General features: G+C 42.0%; 1 protein-coding gene across 3 annotated transcripts in view; it reads left to right on the plus strand.

Moving 5' to 3' along the window:
• Positions 1 to 22,430, plus strand: part of LOC106561616 (anoctamin-1) — a 98,716-nt gene that overhangs the window by 57,565 nt on the left and 18,721 nt on the right. For 2 of the 3 annotated variants that reach the window (XM_082957408.1, XM_014125737.2), the window contains 8 exons: positions 6,169 to 6,233; positions 7,028 to 7,162; positions 13,115 to 13,275; positions 17,094 to 17,176; positions 18,273 to 18,344; positions 18,654 to 18,731; positions 20,120 to 20,194; positions 20,512 to 20,713. In XM_082957408.1, coding sequence (XP_082813534.1) covers positions 6,169 to 6,233; positions 7,028 to 7,162; positions 13,115 to 13,275; positions 17,094 to 17,176; positions 18,273 to 18,344; positions 18,654 to 18,731; positions 20,120 to 20,194; positions 20,512 to 20,713 — 871 coding nt within the window. The remainder of the gene's footprint in view (positions 1 to 6,168; positions 6,234 to 7,027; positions 7,163 to 13,114; positions 13,276 to 17,093; positions 17,177 to 18,272; positions 18,345 to 18,653; positions 18,732 to 20,119; positions 20,195 to 20,511; positions 20,714 to 22,430) is intronic. The other variant, XM_014125742.2, reaches the window with a different exon arrangement.

The following is a 22,430-nucleotide window of genomic DNA, read 5'->3' on the forward strand; positions in this document are numbered from 1 at the left end:
AGACCACACTGATATTAACAGACCACACTGATATTAACAGACCACACTGATATTAATAACAGACCACACTGATATTAACAGACCACACTGATATTAACAGACCACACTGATATTAATAACAGACCACACTGATATGAACAGACCACACTGATATTAACAGACCACACTGATATTAACAGACCACACTGATATGAACAGACCACACTGATGTTAACAGACCACACTGATATTAACAGACCACACTGATATTAACAGACCACACTGATATGAACAGACCACACTGATATGAACAGACCACACTGATATTAACAGACCACACTGATATGAACAGACCACACTGATATGAACAGACCACACTGATGTTACCAGACCACACTGATGTTACCAGACCACACTGATGTTACCAGACCACACTGATGTTACCAGACCACACTGATGTTACCAGACCACACTGATGTTACCAGACCACACTGATGTTACCAGACCACACTGATATGAACAGACCACACTGATGTTAACAGACCACACTGATGTTAACAGACCACACTGATATGAACAGACCACACTGATGTTACCAGACCACACTGATGTTACCAGACCACACTGATGTTACCAGACCACACTGATGTTACCAGACCACACTGATATTAACAGCTGTGTTTCTGGAGATGGTTTAATTGATGATTGTACAGCTGCTTGGTGTTTGTTTAATGACTGTACAGCTGCTTGGTGTGTGAGCAGGGCAGACCCCTCTCCAAGACGATGGGCTGGGCCCTGGGGTTTGTTATTGCTGAGGATGACAGCTAAACAATCTTATCAGCTGACTCTGCTGCATTGGCACAGGGTCCTGTTTGTACTAAGGTCTCTTCAGGCCTCCTCTGCTCTGCCTGCTGGAGAGCTGTTGGTGTGTGTGTGTGTGTGTGTGTGTGTGTGTGTGTGTGTGTGTGTGTGTGTGTGTGTGTGTGTGTGTGTGTGTGTGTGTGTGTGTGTGTGTGTGGTGTGTGTGTGTGTGTGTGTGTGTGTACGTGTGTGTACATGTGTGTGTACATGTGTGTGTCTGTATGACTGGATAAGTGTGTACCTCACTCCATTGAGCCTGAGAAAGACAGAAGGGACTGCAGTAACTGTATCTGGGACTAGTTTAGAGCAGACTAAAGGTTTGTTTGGCTTTTCAAAAGACATTCCTGTTAGCTAGCTTATTCAGATGTTCTGGTGCTCTGTTCCTAGTGGCTGTTTCCTTTAGTTTACACCCCTAATACTGCATGGAATGGAGGTCTGGTGTGGAGACTGTGATGGCTCATCAGGAATGGTGCTTCGTCTTCACCGACCCAATAGTGTCCTGTAGTTTAGCAATTGTGCGTAATACCGTTCCTATTCAAGATCATTCCTGAACATCTAGTTAAGGGCATGTTTGGTGCCCTGAAACATTAGAAAGCAATAAGGCATAATTTAGCATATGCTTTATAGATTTGAGTTGAGTTCAAACAACAAGTAGAAAATACCCACTATCTTTCTTGTTGTGTAGCCAGACTGCTGTGTGTTAGTGGTACCATGGTAGAAAATACCCACTATCTTTCTTGTTGTGTAGCCAGACTGCTGTGTGTTAGTGGTACCATGGTAGAAAATACCCACTATCTTTCTTGTTGTGTAGCCAGACTGCTGTGTGTTAGTGGTACCATGGTAGAAAATATCCACTATCTTTCTTATTGTGTAGCCAGACTGCTGTGTGTTAGTGGTGCCATGGTAGAAAATATCCACTATCTTCCTTGTTGTGTAGCCAGACTGCTGTGTGTTAGTGGTACCATGGTAGAAAATACCCACTATCTTTCTTGTTGTGTAGCCAGACTGCTGTGTGTTAGTGGTACCATGGTAGAAAATATCCACTATCTTTCTTATTGTGTAGCCAGACTGCTGTGTGTTAGTGGTGCCATGGTAGAAAATACCCACTATCTTTCTTGTTGTGTAGCCAGTCTGCTGTGTGTTAGTGGTACCATGGTAGAAATACCCACTATCTTTCTTGTTGTGTAGCCAGACTGCTGTGTGTTAGTGGTGCCATGGTACTGTCTGGAACATCTGTTGAGCATTAGAACGATCCTATTGGCATCCCTATCATTGAAACAGAATAATGGCATGTAATTGAGGAATTCTCTCTGAACGGGGACGTGTCCAAGTGTCTTATCTTCCTCCCGCTGAGAATGATTACAATAAGCTCAGCTTGGCAACAGATGGAATGTACATACTGTAGCGCACGCGCATGTGTGTGTGTGTGTGTCTCATCTTCACAACAAATTTGTTTTGTTAAATTATCGAACAGTTTACATTCTTATAGCTAGCGTAATCCTATTGATAAGATAAATGCAAACATACTATAGTTTAAGGAAGATAAGTGTCTCATAAAGAGGGGAGGGGAGGAAGAGGAGAGGAGAGGAGGAGGAGGAGGGTATCTTTGGATGTTGACACAACAGGAGAATAAGCTGCCTGTTTGTAGCCTGTTGGTTAGCTAGGCTTTGTGGAGAGAGAGAGAAGTCTAGTGTGTTATTTTGGTATGACCTCTACAGTATTTCAGTAGGATGGTTGTGGTGGAAACCCTGACTGTTGGGATATGACCTGTACAGTATTTCAGTAGGATGGTTGTGGTGGAAACCCTGACTGTTGGGATATGACCTGTACAGTATTTCAGGAGGATGGTTGTGGTGGAAACCCTGACTGTTGGATATGACCGGTACAGTATTTCAGTAGGATGGTTGTGGTGGAAACCCTGACTGTTGGGATATGACCTGTACAGTATTTCAGTAGGATGGTTGTGGTGGAAACCCTGACTGTTGGATATGACCTGTACAGTATTTCAGTAGGATGGTTGTGGTGGAAACCCTGACTGTTGGATATGACCTGTACAGTATTTCAGTAGGATGGTTGTGGTGGAAACCCTGACTGTTGGATATGACCTGTACAGTATTTCAGTAGGATGGTTGTGGTGGAAACCCTGACTGTTGGGATATGACCTGTACAGTATTTCAGTAGGATGGTTGTGGTGGAAACCCTGACTGTTGGGATATGACCTGTACAGTATTTCAGGAGGATGGTTGTGGTGGAAACCCTGACTGTTGGGATATGACCTGTACAGTATTTCAGTAGGATGGTTGTGGTGGAAACCCTGACTGTTGGGATATGACCTCTACAGTATTTCAGTAGGATGGTTGTGGTGGAAACCCTGACTGTTGGGATATGACCTGTACAGTATTTCAGTAGGATGGTTGTGGTGGAAACCCTGACTGTTGGGATATGACCTCTACAGTATTTCAGTAGGATGGTTGTGGTGGAAACCCTGACTGTTGGGATATGACCTCTACAGTATTTCAGTAGGATGGTTGTGGTGGAAACCCTGACTGTTGGGATATGACCTGTACAGTATTTCAGTAGGATGGTTGTGGTGGAAACCCTGACTGTTGGGATATGACCTGTACAGTATTTCAGTAGGATGGTTGTGGTGGAAACCCTGACTGTTGGATATGACCTGTACAGTATTTCAGTAGGATGGTTGTGGTGGAAACCCTGACTGTTGGGATATGACCTGTACAGTATTTCAGTAGGATGGTTGTGGTGGAAACCCTGACTGTTGGGATATGACCTGTACAGTATTTCAGTAGGATGGTTGTGGTGGAAACCCTGACTGTTGGATATGACCTGTACAGTATTTCAGTAGGATGGTTGTGGTGGAAACCCTGACTGTTGGGATATGACCTGTACAGTATTTCAGTAGGATGGTTGTGGTGGAAACCCTGACTGTTGGGATATGACCTGTACAGTATTTCAGTAGGATGGTTGTGGTGGAAACCCTGACTGTTGGGATATGACCTGTACAGTATTTCAGTAGGATGGTTGTGGTGGAAACCCTGACTGTTGGATATGACCTGTACAGTATTTCAGTAGGATGGTTGTGGTGGAAACCCTGACTGTTGGGGAGGGAGGGGAGGGAGAGAGAGAGAAAGAGAGACCGTGCAGGCAGAAGAGAGGAAGGGAGAGAGAAAGAGTGGCTTCACCACCCTTTCTGTTGACTGTATGGGATAGTTGTGTCTCTGGCAGGGCATCAGAGGGGGATCGTTCTAACACTCTGAGCCTGCTGCCTGCTGATGAGGCCCCGGACCAGCCAACCCACACTTCTCTGTCAACACCTGAGCAGCGTAGGATACAGTGGGTACTAGCCAGGGTCTTTGGGCCGAGGATCACTAGGAGAGGGAAGGAGGGAGGGAGGGAGGGAGGGAGGGAGGGAGGGAGGGAGGGAGGGAGGGAGGGAGGGAAGTAGTCCACAGCGGCAAGATATGTGACCTGTTGCCACAAGAAAAGGGCAACCAGTGAAAAACAAACACCATTGTAAATAAAACCCATATTTATGTTTCTTTTTTTTTCTCTTTTGTACTGTAACTATTTGCTCATCGTTGCAACACTGTATATAGACATAATGTGACATTTGAAATGTCTTTATTCTTTTGGAATTTTTTTGTGTAATGTTTACTGTTAATTTTTATTGTTTATTTCACTTTTGTTTATTATCTATTTCACTTGCTTTGTCAATGTAAACATATGTTTCCCATGCCAAAAGTAGCCCCTTAAATTGAATTAAGAGAGAGGGAGAGAGAGAGAGACAGAGAGGAAAAGAAGGACCATCACGTCAGAAATCAGCTCAGAGCGGTCGGGTAGGCTGTTTGAATGTAGTACCTGTCAAAAGTTTGGTTCTAGATAGCACCTTTTTCTCAAAGAGTGTGGTCTTATACCAGTGTTGAGAATGGAAGGGTTAGAAGGATTGTGCCCGGAGAGCCCGTCCTCAAGCACACAGATCACCTTACTGCTGTCTGCATGGCTGGGAGATGTACTACGTTACCCACACAGGGACAACCCAATGCCAAGGGGCCCCGTCCATGAGGACATGTACAGGATGTTACAGTATGTATAAACAGTGTACATATATGTTACTGTATGTGTGAATGGTTCTTCAATGGCATTTTCACACTGCAAATGATCTGAGAGAGGGGAGTGAGAGAGCGGAGAGAGAGAGTGAGAGAGAGAGAGTGAGAGAGAGAGAGAGAGCTCTTCTGGGAACAGCATGTGTTCTTTACTCGGAAGACAGCCTCTCAGATTTACTTCAATGGAACAAGAGAACCATTGGTTTTGAAATGATCAAGGATACATAAGAGGCTAGACAAAAGTATGAATGAGATGAGAAAGAAAAAAAAACAAATGTGTCTTTCAATAACAGATAATGATATTGTTGTGCAATAATGTTCAGCTTCACAGTTGTACTCTAGCGTTTGATGAAAGCAGTCAGCCAGTGGAACAACAACATGAAGGGTGTTGATCAGACATGCAGGCGGACGGATAGATAGATAGGAAATTAGTGAGTGGTGTTACAGAGAGGGAGGACAGGACAAGGACATAATAGTACTGGATTGAAGGAACACAGCTGTGTCCCCAGATCCCAATAATGTACACTGTGTTCTCCATCCACCAGTCACAACCTTCGCCTCCCTTCCCCCATTTGTCTCCCCCCTGTTCCTCACCCCCTGACTCCTTCCCCTGTCTGTCTCCCCCCTGCTCTTCAACCTGTCCCCCCTCTCCCTGCACAGCTCTCCCCTGTTCCCCCGCCAGTCACAACCACAACCCCCCCATCTGTCTCCCCCTTCTCTTCCCCTCTCCCCTTCACACCAGCCACCCTTCCATTTACCACGGTAGCACGCTCTCTCTCTCTACGTTCCACCTGACATCTGTCATCAGATGAGGGAAGAAAAGAGAGCTGACTTCAAATGTATCTGACCTTCTCTGATCCTCTCTGACCTTCTGGCCCTCTCTCACCCTCTGGTCCTTGGTCTCCAACTACAGCTCATATCAGCTTTCAGAGGTCAAAAGACCCATTCACAGCTATCACACACTCTCTCTCCAGCAATCATGGTTACAGGAGCTTGACTAAGAACTGATACGGTTACAAATTGGAGTGAATGCATGCTGGTTTGAAAGCAATAACACTGACGGTGGCCTAACAGCCGAAACATCTGCTCTGTCTTGTTGTTTCTTCAATGAATAGACAAATCTAAATATGACTTTTAAACTCTCCTTTTTAAGTGTGGACCCTGTAATGCGTGTTATGTTTTGACATTTTGTTGTTCTGTGTTTCAGCTCTTGTATGAGGAGTGGGCGAGTTACAGTGTATTTTACAAATACCAGCCTATCGGGCTAGTAAGGTGAGGGAAAGTTTCCTATAGTGAAATTGGAACGCTATTTCTGAGATTGCTCTGTTCTTCCTCAATCGCTATCTGGTGAAGGTCTGTTTAGATTGCAATGTCATATTGTGTTATTAATCTTTATATCAAATAAACCTTATTTTTTTCATAATGGAGAAAGTGTTGCACCTAACCGTCTAATGCAATATGTTTTCCTAATGCAGGAAATACTTTATACATATTCTATGTTCTTTTATGTATTTTATTATTATCATGACACAAGGCGAGACCCAGATGCAGAAACAGGAGGCAGATTGTTGGAGTTTAAGGTGTTTAATAATCCAAAAAGGAGTAGGCAAGAGAATGGTCGTGGACAGGTCAAAGGTCAAAACCAGTTCAGAGTCCAATAGGTACCGAAGGGCAGGCAGATTCAAGGTCAGGGCAGGCTAGATGATCAGGCAGGTGGGAAAGTAGTCCAGAGTCAGGCAGGGGTCAAAACCGGGAAGACTAGCAAAAGAGAATAGAAAAGGAGTACGGGGAAAAACACCCTGGTTGACTTGACTAAACATACAAGACGAACTGGCACAGAGAGACAGGAAACACAGGGATAAATACACAGGGGAAAATAAGTGACACCTAGAGGGGGCGGAGACAATCACAGGGACAGGTGAAACAGATCAGAACTATATTGTATGATATTCTATTATTTTGTATTCTATTATATTGTATTCCATTCTATTATATTGTATTCCATTCTATTATATTGTATTCCATTCTATTTGAAAGATGAGATTGCTGTATTGTTTCCTATGCAGGAAGTACTTTGGGGAGAAGATAGGGCTGTACTTTGCGTGGCTGGGGCTGTACACCCAAATGCTGATCCCTGCTTCTCTAGTGGGAGTCATCGTGTTCCTGTACGGCTGTGCCACCGTAGACGACAACATTCCCAGGTTAGCCCCATTCACAGCCAAGGAAATAATCATTGGTTCTAGCCGGCAGTATCATAGGGCATGTCTGCCTGAGGTTACAATTCATACAAGTAATTCACTGTGTGTAAGGTGTCTAAGACCATTGAAATGATTGAAGAAGATCGAATGGAAAGCCAGAGATATAGCTCAAGTAGATGTAGGACCTCATTATGTACACACATCCAATTGACTCACTTCAAATATTGTAACAGACAGCTTTAGGATGTAGAGTGGTTTATAGTGGGATATTTTTTATTTATTTTTGTTTAACCTTTATTTAACTAGGCAAGTCAGTTAAGAACCAATTCTTATTTACAATGACGGCCTACCCCTGCCAAACCCTAACGACGCTGGGCTATTATGAGCCGCCCTATGGGACTCCCAATCACGGCCGGTTGTGATATAGCCTGGAATCGAACCAGGGTATGTAGTGACGCCTCTAGCACTGAGATGCAGTGCCTTTAGACCGCTGTGCCACTCGGGAAGCTTTAAGTTACAGTGGGATATTGTGACAGCTTTAGACTGTAGAGTGGTTTACAGTGGGATATTTTGACAGCTTTCGACTGCAGAGTGGTTTACAGTGGGATATTATGACAACTTTAGACTGTAGAATGGTTTACAGTGGGATATTGTGACAACTTTAGACTGCAGAGTGGTTTACAGTGGGATATTATGACAACTTTAGACTGTAGAATGGTTTACAGTGGGATATTGTGACAGCTTTAGACTGTGGAGTGGTTTACAGTGGGATATTGTGACAACTTTAGACTGTAGAATGGTTTACAGTGGGATATTGTGACAACTTTAGACTGTAGAGTGGTTTACAGTGGGATATTATGACAACTTTACACTGTATAATGGTTTACAGTGGGATATTATGACAGCTTTAGACTGTAGAATGGTTTGCAGTGGGATATTGTGACAGCGTTAGACTGTAGAATGGTTTACAGTGGGATATTGTGACAACTTTAGACTGTGGAGTGGTTTACAGTGGGATATTGTGACAGCGTTAGACTGTAGAATGGTTTACAGTGGGATATTGTGACAGCTTTAGACTGTAGAATGGTTTACAGTGGGATATTGTGACAGCTTTAGACTATAGAGTGGTTTACAGTGGGATATTGTGACAGCTTTAGACTGTAGAATGGTTTACAGTGGGATATTGTGACAGCTTTAGAATGTAGAATAGTTTACAGTGGGATAATAACACACAGTATAAAGAACCGTGCCATGGTAACTAACTAGTGCAAAACTTGTTGCAAGGCCAAAACTAGAACAAGCAGACATTTCCAGTGGCTTGCGAAAGTATTCACCACCCTTGGCATTTTTCCTATTTTGTTGCCTTACATCCTGGAAATAAAATAGATTTTTGGGGGGGTTGTATTATTTACACAACATGCCTACCACTTTGAAGAAGCGAAATATTTTTTCTTGTGAAACTAACAAGAAATAAGACAAAAAAACTGAAATCTTGAGCGTGCATAACTATTCACCCCCCCAAAGTCAATACCTTATAGATCCACCTTTTGTAGCAATTAGAGCTGCAAGTCTCTTGGGATATGTCTCTATAAGCTTAGCACATCTAGCCACTGGGGTTTTTGCCCATTCTTCAAGCCAAAACTGCTCCAGCTCCTTCAAATTGGATGGGTTCCGCTGGTGTACAGCAATCTTTAAGTCATACCACAGATTCTCACTTGGATTGAGGTCTGGGCTTTGACTAGGCCATTCCAAGATATGTAAATGTTTCCCCTTAAACCACTTGTGTTGCTTTAGCAGTATGCTTAGGGTCATTGTCCTGCTGGAAGGTGAACCTCCGTCCCAGTCTCAAATCTCTGGAAGCCTGAAACAGGTTTCCCTCAAGAATTTCCCACCATCTATCATTCCTTCAATTCTGACCAGTTTCAAAGTCCCTGCCGAGGAAAAACATCCCCCACAGCATGACGCTGCCACCAACATGCTTCACTGGGGATGATGTTGGTGTGGGAGGTGATGAGGGGTGATGAGGTGTTGGGTTTCTGCCAGACATAGCGTTTTCCTTGATGGCCAAAAAGCTCAATTTTAGTCTCATCTGACCATAGTACCTTCTTCAATATGTTTGGGGAGTCTCTCACATTTGTTTTGGCGAACACCAAACGTATTTGCTTATTTTTTTCTTTAAGCAAAGGCTTTTTTTCTGGCCACACTTCCGTAAAGCCCAGCTTTGTGAAGTGTACGGATTAAAGTGGTCCTATGGACAGATACTCCAATCTGCGCTGTGGAGCTTTGCAGCTCCTTCAGGGTTATCTTTGGTCTCTTTGTTGCCTCTCTGATTAATGCCCTCCTTGCCTGGTCCGGGAGTTTGGGTGGGCAGCCCTCTCTTGGCAGGTTTATTGTGGTGCCATATTCTTTCAATTTTTTTTACATTGGATTTAATGGTGCTCTGTGGGATGTTCAAAGTTTCGGATATTTTTTAATAACCCAACCCTGATCTGTACTTCTCCACAACTTTGTCCCTGACCTGTTTGGAGAGCTCCTTGGTCTTCACGGTGCTGCTTGCTTGGTGGTGCCCCTTGCTTAGTGGGGTTGCAGACTCTGGGGCCTTTCAGAACAGGTGTATATATACTGAGATCATGTGACAGATTAATGTGACACTTAGATTGCACACAGGTGGACTTTATTTAACTAATTATGTGACTTCTGAAGGTAATTGGTTGCGGCAGATCTTATTTAGGGGCTTCATAGCAAAGGGGATGAATACATATGCATCCACCACTTTTCCGTTTATATTTTCTTTTTCAAAAATGTTTTAAACAAGTTATTTTTTTCATTTCACTTCACCAATTTTGACTATTTTCTCTATCCATTACATGAAATCCAAATAAAAATACATTTAAATTACAGGTTGTAATGCAACAATATAGGAAAAACACCAAGGGGGATGAATACTTTTGCAAGGCACTGTAAACGGTTTATATTCACTACTTATTAAGACCATTTATATCTAATACAGTATTTATATAGCCATCACCTACAGTATTTAATATAGCCATCACCTACAGTATTTAATATAGCTATCACCTACAGTATTTAATATAGCCATCACCTACAGTATTTAATATAGCTATCACCTACAGTATTTATATAGCCATCACCTACAGTATTTAATATAGCCATCACCTACAGTATTTAATATAGCCATCACCTACAGTATTTAATATAGCCATCACCTACAGTATTTTATAAAGCCATCACCTACAGTATTTAATATAGCTATCACCTACAGTATTTAATATAGCCATCACCTACAGTATTTAATATAGCCTTCACCTACAGTATTTCATTTAGCCATCACCTACAGTATTTCATTTAGCCATCACCTACAGTATTTAATATAGCCATCACCTACAGTATTTAATATAGCCATCACCTACAGTATTTAATATAGCCATCACCTACAGTATTTAATAAAGCCATCACCTCATTCCCAGTTCAGAATACCTGCCTTGCGCTGTACCTCTGTCCTGTCACTACTCCCTGGCTCGTGACTAACGTCTTAAATCATCTTCACTTCCTGCCAGCATAATTAATACAGTTTAATGAAGTATTTATAATGTAGTCCAGGTCACTCTGCTGCTGCCTGAAGCCTGAAGCCTGAAGCCTGAAGCCTTGCCTGGCTTGGCTTGGCAGTCCACAACTACAAAAAGGAAATGTGTTCCTATATGGAGACAGAAGACAGACAGAAGAGGGGATTTGTGATGTCCAACATCTGGTTGATGTAGATGACAAGAGGAAATGAACATCTCTTATCTCCGTCAGGATAGTTTGACAGACTCTGCTATCTGTGTCCAGATCCTCTGCCATGCTGCTCACAATCCTCCACAGACGTGTGATCTTATTACAGTTAGCCCGACTCACCTGTTATATAAAACAAGAACGGAATATACTTTTAAGATTTGACTTAGCCTTGAGCTCCAGCGATCTACAGTGTGGAGCGTCGGACTCGTGAGACTAGACCTAATTAATCTACATAACCCAGATCCCTGACATTACTGTGTAAATATGTTCATGAATAGTATTTTCAGCGAACATAGAGATTTCTTTCAAAACACTTGTGGGTTGAGGTGCGGGTGTACATTCACCATATTTACATGAATTCAATACCTTGAATGACATATTAAATCTACAGAAGTCACAAGTCACTGTAGCTCAGGGGTTCCCAAACCTTTACTGCATGCAACCCTAAATTGACACTTGAAAATAGTGGGAACCCCACTTGGAAATAGATTATACTCCCTAGTTAACGCTGTGTGTTCATATTCACCACATTTTTGGTCCTTCATAATAACGAGATGAAAGCACATTCCAGTACTGTAAGAGGTCATTAGTTGACACTAAAAGGTTGTATTCTATTCCCATTTAAAGAGATACAAGTTATTCCTTTGTTTGATAAAATAACAGATTTTCATAGGGGAAACGTCTATTTCAGGGCTCCCGAGTGGAGCAGCGGTCGAAGGCACTACATCTCAGTGCTAGAGGCGTCACTACAGACATCCTGGTTCGATTCCAGGCTGTATCACAACCGGCTGTGATTGGGAATCGCATAGGGCGGCGCACAATTGGCCCAGTGTCGTCCGGGTTGGGCCGGTGTAGGCCGTCATTGTAAATAAGAATTTGTTCTTAACTGACCTGCCTAGTAAAATAAGGATTACATTTAAAAAAAGGGGACCCCACATGGGGTGCCAACCCCAAGTTTGGGAGCCACTGCTCTAGCTTGACAGGCTGGCATAGTAACACCCACTGGTGGTACTCAAATCAAATCAAGCTTTATTTATATAGCACATTTCAGACATGGAATACAACGCAATGTCCTTCACAGGATAAAACTAATAAAAAACTATGAAAATCAAAGCTGAAATATCAACAACCATAAGATAAAAAAATTAAGAATGACAAAAAACTGAACAACTAAAAAGCACCCTAATGAAAAGCAAAGCTAAAGAGATGTGTTTTAAGATCTCTTTTAAATTTGTCCACAGTTTCGGCCCCCCTGAGACTCTCTGGCAGGCTATTCCAGAGGCTGGGGGCATAATAACTAAAGGCTGTCTCTCCATGTCTCTTGGTCCTAGGTTTTGGGATAGATAAAGGCCAGGGCCAGAGGACCAGAAGGACCTACTGGGTACATAACTTAAAAGCATGTCTGACATCAAATCAAACTGTATTAGTCACATGCGCCGAATACAACCTTACAGTGAAATGCTTACTTACGAGCCCCTAACCAACAATGCAGTTTAAAAAAAATACAGATAAGAATAAGAGATAAAAGTAACAAGTAATTAAAGAGCATGTATTGGGGTGAACAATCATGTATTGATTTTAAAACCATTAAAATAATCGTAAAATGAATTCTAAAACTCACAGTCAGCCAGTTCAGAGACCTTAAAACCGGTGTAATGTGTGCTCTCCGTCTGGTCTTGGTCAGTACCCATGCTGCAGCGTTCTGTATGTTTTGTAGTTGACCAATGCCATGCTTGGGTAGACCAGACAGGAGAGCATTACAGCAGTCAAGCCTGTTTGTAATAAAACCATGGATGAGTCTCTCTGTATCAGCCTGAGAGAGAAATGGCTGCACCTTGACAATGTTCCTCAGGTGGTAAAAAACTATTTTGGTCGCATTCCTAATGTGTGATTTGAAATTTAGTTCAGAATCTAAAATAACACCTAGGTTTTTATCCGGTATTTTATCTTTATTGCCCGTGAATAAAAATGTGCGGCCAGATTCTCTCTCTGTGCTTTGGCTCCAACAATAAGTACCTCAATCATGATTTAGCTGGAGGAAGTTGTGAGCCATCCAAGTATTTAAATCACTAATACAGTCTAATAATTTATCCGTAGAGATAAAATGAGATAAAGAGGGCTGACTGTATCTCTTTCCTCCCCCATCCCCCTTTTCTACAGCATGGAGATCTGCCACCCCAAGAACAACATCACCATGTGCCCGCTTTGTGACAGAGCCTGTAGTTACTGGAAACTGAAGGAAGCCTGCGGGACGGCCCGGGCCAGCCACCTCTTTGACAACCCTGCCACCGTCTTCTTCTCCATCTTCATGGCCCTCTGGGGTAAGAGGCTGAGGCTTGTCCACACAACAGAACAAAACAGCACAACTTGATTTATTTGTCTCATTTATTTAGCAGGGACAGTACTCAATAATGAACCATCTAGATGATACGGTCAGGCCCTGCGATAGACTCACATCCTGTCCAGGTGGTGTACATGTACATCAGGCTACCTCACATTGCTATGCTCAAAGGTCAGATCAATGCAGTGGGCTGGACAGACCACAATATTGTGACCATAATCATGAACACCAAGGTTCCAAAGAAACCCCCAATCATTGTGGTCAATAGAAAGCAAATAGAAATTGAATCATGTGCAATTTCAAAATGCTTTTTCTGCCATACCCTGGGAGCTGATTTATCTAGAGGATGAAAGAGGCCAGTTGGAGCTCGTCCATCTCCATGGATTGATAATGAACTGGGTGAGGTGTTTTCTCAAAGAAATAGGGCAAAAGTCTTATCAGCCAAGTCTAAAGTAGAAATCGATGAACAGAATTATAGAACACTATGTAATGATGTAGTTAAATTATATCGTAAGAAAAATAACTTTATTTTATAAAAATGCTTTAATTGATTGTTTGGAATACAGTGAAGGGCTTACGTGGTACATCTATCCCATAATACCCATCTAGTGTGGAGGTTGACCGGAGAAAAAAATAAAAAAATAATGACTGAATGATTGAAAACACATTTACTGAGAGATAATGTAAACACCTACTCTTCCAAACAAGCTATCGTCCAATAGATTGATGATCATATTATGGGCATACATTTTCAATGTGATGTGATCCCGGGAAATGCAGGAAGTGAAACCTCAACCTGGGCGCCACTAGCGCTACACTCTTACCAAATAAGCCAAGGAGGAGTTCTCTAAACAACAGGACCAACTCGTCTCACTTATACTCTCTGCTCTTCCTCACTTCCACCTATTTTGTTCTTCCAGATGTTCAGTCTCTCATTTGTCCTCTTTCTTTGTTTCCTTTGTTCATTCATGTGTCCACTATTCTTTCTTTCTTTCCCTCTTTCTGGCTCTTTAATATAGTCTTTCTCTCTTTCTGGCACTCTCTCCTCTATGACTGTCCAGTGGGCCACTCAGCCTTGTGGACTATACTGTACAGAGTCTTACTATGTGAACTTTAACAATGTTCTCGTTGCTGGTGTGTTCCTGTTCTGTTCATTGTCACAGTGAGGCTGGGCCTGCGAGGCCTGAGAATCAAGGCAGGAAGCAATAGACTGGAGCACTGTATGAGGGCACAGGTTCAGCCCAGGGATTTATTTGCGGTTTAATTTGCCTGTGTGTGTGTGTGTGTGTGTGTGTGTGTGTGTGTGTGTGTGTGTGTGTGTGTGTGTGTGTGTGTGTGTGTGTGTGTGTGTGTGTGTGTGTGTGTGTGTGTGTGTGTGTGTGTGTGTGTGTGTGTGTGACATAATAGGTTTGGATGAGACATTAACGTGTACAGTACTGCATCAGTTCAAGTGTTACAGTATGTTGTGTCTTTGTTATGAAAGGATGATGCAACTGCCGTCCCTCAGTGTTGGAGGTAGGAATTAGTGTTTTACTGCATCTCAACTGGAATACAATATGTTATTCTCAAAGGACATGGACAATCCTTAACAATTAGCCAAAACATGTATTTCTAGTATATTTTTACAGCATCCTCAGGCATTCCATTAATATACTGGGTCACATTCAAGTCTGATGATTACTTTTTTTCAAACTCACAAAAATGCAAACTCCCCATTTAGTTTTAATAGAACAACTTAGTGTGTGAAATATAGAGAATTGAAAGGCCATTTTCAGAACAATTGGAGTAAATATATGAGACATATTTTTGGATAATTGTCAATTTGCCCCCTCTGTCTCTCCTGTCAGAGTCAATGTTATGACGAGAATGCTGTTTTTGTTATCCACAAATGTATATATCAGCATCCCTAATGTAGTTGGATACATGTTGTCATACTAAAATGTTTACTCCACCTGGGTGTTCTCTTTCATTTAATCACTCAATGTTGAGGAGACTAAACTGCGTGGAGTAACCCTGGATTGTAAACTGTCATGGTCAAAACATATTGATGCAACGGTAGCTAAGATGGGGAGAGGTCTGTCCATGTTAAAGCGCTGCTCAGCTTTCTTGACATCACAATCAACTTAACAAGTCGACCAGGCCTTAGTTTTATCCCCCCGGTCAAGTGCCACAAAGAACATTGGCAAATTACAGTTTGCCCAGAACAGAGCAGCACGACTGGTCTTTAAATGTACGCAGAGCGCTATAATATCAATAACATGCATGTCAATTTCTCCTGGCTCAAAGTTGAGGAGAGATTGACTGCATCATACGTCTTTGTGAGAGGTATTGACATTTTGAAATCACCAAACTGTCTGTTCAAACAGCTAACACACAGCTCAGACTCCCATACATTCCCTCAAGACATGCCACCAGAGGTCTCTTCAAAGTCCAGAACAGACTCTGGGAAACGCACAGTACTACACAGAGCCATGACTACATGGAACTCTCTTCCACATCAAGTAACTCAAGCAAGCAGTATAATCTGATAAAAATCATTGTAATGTTGTGGTATATTTTATGTATCCTTTTTTTAACTAGGCAAGTCAGTTATGAACAAATTATGATTTACAATGACAGCCTACTGCAGCCAAACCCTAACCCGGACGACACTGAGGCAATTGTGCGCCGCCCTATGGGACTCCCAATCACGACCAGTTGTGATACAGCCTGGAATCAAACCAGGGACTGTAGTGACGCCTCTAGCACTGAGATGCAGTGCCTTAGACCGCTGCGCCACTTTTTTATATTGAACATTTGTAATATTAGAGTAATGATGTCATAATGTATTGAATGATATAATAATGTCTTGTATGATGTAATGTTTTATTTATGATGTTGTGTTTTGTTGTGATGTAACTGTTTTAACCCTGTTTGGACCCCAAGAAGAGTAGTAGGGGTATACTAATAAATACCCCAAAATACTAATGTCACCACTATAGGAAACTATCTCCCATGTCCCATAGTGGTGATAACGTCTCATTCAGAGAACCAAGGTTAGTCATTGAGTAGTTTATTTTTCACAGCAGCTTGTGGAGCGCCCCGGAGAGAGACTACTCATCAAGTAACCCGAGACACTTTGATGGATGAACATTATATGGATGAAAAATAGAACATGTAGTCGCCCCAGGTGCCTGTCTGCATATAGACTATCCCTGCCACCGTCCCTGCTGTCCCACAAGACTAAAACATACCTGGAATCCAATTCATGTCATCTCTACACAAGCATTGAATTAGCCCCAAATTTAGCTCCTCATCCCTCACACGTGGCAATTGATCATTTTTTCTCATTATACATTTAATAATTGATCGCTGCAATCCTAATTTTAGCACGTTTATTACGCCACACGCACATAATCATCCTGGTCGGGGAACCATAATTGGACTGCCAAGGTAACTGATAAGTCATTTCCACATGCACCTCTCTCGATAATAATAACTTTCTACATAATCTGCTCAATGTTGAAATTTAAACAACTGAATGAAAACAAAGGCTTTATGGAGATGCATGTAATGTAAATCATTACCAAACTGTAATATCTTCAAAGCTACAGTCTTGGATATGAAAAACAACACAGCAGCTCCATCACTTGTTTTGGTATACAGCTGAGGGATGAGGCTTTGGAAATGTAACCCTTCTCAAATTCGTACAAGGCACTCTCGATCCAAGGACTGACAATCTTGTTGATATTGAGGATTATGTTGTTCATGCGTTCAAGGGGCTCTTAACAGAACTCGTAACTGTGTTGGGTTGTGCAGCTGCCATGTTCATGGAGCACTGGAAGAGAAGACAGATGCGTCTCAACTATGAATGGGATCTGACAGGCTTCGAGGAGGAGGAGGTGAGTGCTCTCCCGTTAGAGTCTTGTATTCCACTAGTATTTGTTTGTTAATGGGAGCACCATACTGTGGACTGTCCCAAATAATGCTGAGAGATGATGATGTTTTACAATACTGTTCTTACTGCCCACTAACATTTCCTCCACACAATAGTTTATTATTCATAATTCCATCACTAGCCATGGGAAACTGAATAGAACAGAAAATGGTGTATAACTAGATTCCAGTTCTCTTCAGTGTTGTCTTGTTTGGAGACACAACAATATCTGGCACAGTAGACGGAAATAAATATCATATTTTTTACTTCAAGTCCATTTTCCCAAAAAGATTTAAAGGTTGAGGTATTTTGTAACTATCTTGTCCTCCTTTTTCCCCCGTGGGTATCTACAGGAAGAGCTGAAGGTTTGGAACATTTCATTTTACACAAAATCTATATATTTTTTCCCCTCAATCACCGTCTGGCTTTGCTACCCCCACACTGGCTCTTCTTCCTTAGACTGTCCACGGACACCACCTCGCCCTCCTAAACCACCGCAAACCACCACTACCCATTGAACCACCACTCTTTCTCTGAATGCCCACTAGCGTTGCACAATTCTGCAACTTCCAACCAGGATTGCTGGAAAAACTGGGAATTTTGCAACCCTAATGCCCACTGCTTCTGGCCTGCTCACAGCACCTGTACCATCCTGTCTCCTGTGAGTCGGATGTCAGGATCAGCTCCCCCGCCCACGATCTCCTGGCCTAGCCAGCCCTCTCTCTGGCTCTTTCTGTCTCCCTGACCTATCTCCTCTACAAAGATTCATGCTGCAGGAGACCAGCAGCCACTGCAGCCCTCTAACCATCTCAGTAGAAATAGGGGACCAGCGATTGTAGTCAACTGTAGTCTTTGAAAATATTCTACCTACTCTGTATTGTAGAACTTGGTTTGGCTATATAACCTTCTCACCTCAACACCAAGTGTGTTGTCACAAGGAATCTCCACTTGGGTGGACAGTGACAGCTATATTAAACCCTGCACCTGATGGGAGTATTTTATGAGTGTACCAGTCAGTGTCCATACATTTTTAAGAGCCTCTGTCTCTATTTGCTCCTCAGGACCACCCACGAGCAGAGTACGAGCTCCGAGTCATGCAGAAGTCCCTGAAGAAAGAACACAAGACACAGAAGGTACTGATTGGTTATTATTTTTACTATAGCTATACATTTACATTTTACGTTGCTGGTTTAGTTTTTGTGATTTGATTTGCAGTCTCTTCTTTAGTCCGGATGTTTGGAAAGTGTGTGTCTCTTACACAATGATTAATCCTTTACAGTGGTAGATTGATTGTATGGTATGATACGTATATGATATGGGTCTTAGACTAAAGACTACAGTCCGATGACAGTCCTTTACATGACTAGCGGGTTTCCTCTTCTTGTGATCTTTTTGTTTTGCGGTTCTCCTGGGTTACTGTGTTTATGTCTTCTGACTGTCAGAACCCTACAGAGATAGCAGAAGAAACCACAAACAAATGGAAGCAAACAGTTCAATCTGCCATGGCTGGGCTTCAACTGGTACTTTCAGTGTCCTCACCTCCCATCCACACCTATCCAACACACACTGCACTATAGAGGTCTGCCAAGACAAGCCCTAATCATCCCACTCACCCTGTCGGGTCTAATTTCATGAATAGAGAAGATAGTGCTCTTTTTTTCTGTGAAGCACATGATTGATTATGCACACAACGTTTCCGCAAATACAGTATTTTGGATTAAGCCTGGGACTTGACACGTCAGCCCATTTCACATATTGTAGATAGCACTCTTCCTGAGATCCACCCACACACCTCTGCTCGCCGTCACCTTTTACAGAGCGGATGTTACAACCAATCTCCTCTTCCATTTCTTCTTGACAGTTGTTTGATTGGTTGTTTTTTCTTTCTGTGATTAGATTCTTCAGATCTGATTTTTTTTTTGTAGTGCTAGTGCTTGGTGCATGTTGTAATGTTTTGGTAGTGAGATTGAGCCAGTGTGCTTTGTTTTCTTGTAGTTCCATAGACCAGGGGTCTTCAACCTTTTCCAGCCCAGGGACCACCCTCCTGGAAGAGGGAGCGTAAACTCTAACATTTTCACTAAGAGCAGCTGTTTAACTGTTTAAACAAAGGTTAGCCATGTAAAAAATAATGCCGAAGTCAAAAAAGCTTACCAGTAGCCAGCGGCACAAAGCCTATGAGAGATACTTGAGTGAGTGTAAATAGCTCCAATGAGTGTAGAGAACATTAGGAATTCACATCAGAAAAATTATTTTCTCCTCTTTTCTACTCTAGGTAATTAAAAGTTAGTTTATTCTGTTTTTGCTGCATTGAAATGCTACACTAAAATAAAATACTAATATTTTTTTCGACTTTTTTCTTTTTCTTTTAACAAAAAGTAATGCGGTAATGCGGACCCCCTGCATTACCTCCATGGACCCCTAGGGGGCTGCGGACCCAGGTTGAATACCCCTGCCATAGACAGCATGTTCGCCTGTTCTGTTCCAATTGGTTTCTGGAAGATTATTGACATGGCTGTGTCTACAATGACACCCTATTCCCTATATAGTGCACTAGTTTTGACCAGGGCCCAGGGCTCTGGTCAAAAGTAGCTCACTATTTAGGGAATAGGGTGCTGTTTCAGAGGCAACCATGTTTTGACTGAGATTTGCTGCATAAAGAATGCTGAGAATGACTTAATGAATGCCTGAAAGATAGTGAATGAACTATGAGAACACTACAACTGTCAGTGTATGAAATGTTTATTTCTGTGTTGTGGTCGTGTCAGCATCAAAACACCAGCTTTTCCCCTCTCCATCCATCGCTGTTTGGATTCTTCTGCTCACTGGTCATATTCATTTTCACATACAAACAGTTACAGTACACTTGGCTATAATTGGACAGGTCTGAATATTCTTGCCCCTCTTTTAGACAGAAAAAGAAAAGCTGACGTGCAGAGACCGGTTACCAGCGTACATGACCAACGTAGTCATGATGCTTCTGATGGTGAGTCCAACACATATTAAGATGTAAGCTGCTCAGAAGTATTTTAGATACTTTTATTCAACTGGATTTGAAAGGTGTAGTTTAAACTATCAGTATAAGATGTACTGTAGCAAGACTTTTGGGTTGTAATGCGGTAGAAAAAGTACTTCTCTGTCAATGCCTCAGATTGTTCTCTTGAAATTAATAAATTGTGAGAAGGCTTCTAAAGAGTGTTACAGATGATTCCTAAACAATTGAAGTGACCTTGAAAAAGGACTCCAACCCAAATAAATCAATGGTGACCTTACCATTGCTCCCCGTCTCCTCTCTCCGTTCAGATCGGGGTAACGTTTGCCATAGTGTTCGGAGTTATCCTTTACCGGATATCCACCAAGACAGCGCTGCACATGAGCAACAACCCCACCACGCGGTCCAACGTCCGTCTGACGGTCAAAACCACCGCTGCCATCATCAACCTGGTGGTCATTCTGATCCTAGACGAGGTGTACGGAGCTGTCGCCCGCTGGCTCACTGTCCTCGGTACGTTAGTCTGACAATATAACACACACAGTCTGACAACTTACACACAGAACTGTCTCCCACTGGCTCACCATCCTAGGTATGTGCAACAATGTAATTCAATGTGATAATGTTATAGCACTTTTAAAGAGGGTTCCTACATGTAGCTATCAGCAAGGCTTTTTGTGTTCCTTTTAATCACTGGCATAGATCAGTCTGACGACTTGTGTGAACAACTCCTAGCACAACAGCAGCCAAAGACCCATTACAGTTTTTTTCAATTGCTAAAAGCATCAGTCAATACTGAAGCCACTTTTTCAAAACTCTTCACACAGTCTGCAGTACCAACATGCATCTTGGCCAAACAGTTAATCTCACCTCCAAAACACACTCAAACCACTTCATACATGTCTCAAAATAAGCTTGTTCGACCATAACACTGGCAACAATTCTCACTCAGAAAGCATACATTGTCACTCGTAACACATTGACCTAAAAAACACATTACATAAATTGAATTGATGCATTACATAAATGATGAACTTCTCTTTGAAGTTTGAAAGATTTCACATAAATCAGTATTTCATTATAGAATAAGAATAACACCTTTTCACTTTGACTGTACTAAAATATATGTAACAAGAATGAATCAGAAACGCAGCAATTTGCTTCAATAGCCTTTATTTTTTCTATATCTTTGCATATAGTAATTTACTTGTGAAAAATAAAGTTGAAACAAAAAACGAATTATAATTATAACAAAAGCATGAATAGTATAATCACTCATACTGTACAGTACTGTGAGGGTTCTAGTTCTCCCTCTCTCCTACATTTGGCCACAAGTTCTCATCAACGTCACATCTTATGTCTTCTCTGGCGATGCATCTTGGAAAGTATCTTCTGGAATGTCTAATCCAACCCTTGGCAGTCTTCACGATAAGTGTCTCCACATTCATGGCATCCAGTAAGGACATCTGGTCATGTGGATGGTGGTCATAAACCTTCCACCTCCACGCAGAGAAAAACTCCTCTATGGGGTTTAGGAAGGGGGAGTATGTAGGAAGGAATAGTACTGACATCCTGGGATGTGTAGTAAACCAGTCTGTGACTGCAGCAGAGTGGGGTTGAATCAGAGCCAGGTTGAAGCCAGCTTCCTCCACAAAGATGAATGTATGTGCAGTTTGCCTGGCTTCCATCTCCGTTACTCTAAAATACAGTAAATCCACAGTTTTACAGTACTTGACATTATGCATAGCTGTGTATGTACCCTGTTTGGTTATTGAACAGACATCTGACCTGGACATATTGATACCGGAGTTCTTTCACACATTCACCGTTTCTCAAAGGGTACAGTGTACAACTGCTTCATCCTTATTTTATGTTTCTCTAGGACTCTGGCAATTGTCATTGTGCTGACCGTATTCACATTCCCAAAAGTGATATTGTCTGCCAGTACTCTGTCCCGAATTTCCCACAGTTTTATTACATTGTGGCCAATTATCATGTCAACAATGGCAATTTCCTGCCATCTGATAATGTTCTGCCTCTCCCTCCTGTGGAAGCCAACCTTTGGATCCTACTGAAAAACACAATACAATCAATATATTTCAAAATGTCAGTACATGTAACAATGTGAACATACTGTATTGTACTGTAATATGTAGTTCAATTATCATTGAAGGATGCACATCTCACCTGTTGTTTTGACAGAAAATTCGTACTACTATTAATGCAGATT

This window comes from Salmo salar, chromosome 10 (assembly GCF_965601325.2).
Source record: "Salmo salar chromosome 10, fSalSal1, whole genome shotgun sequence".
Taxonomy (NCBI): domain Eukaryota; kingdom Metazoa; phylum Chordata; class Actinopteri; order Salmoniformes; family Salmonidae; genus Salmo; species Salmo salar.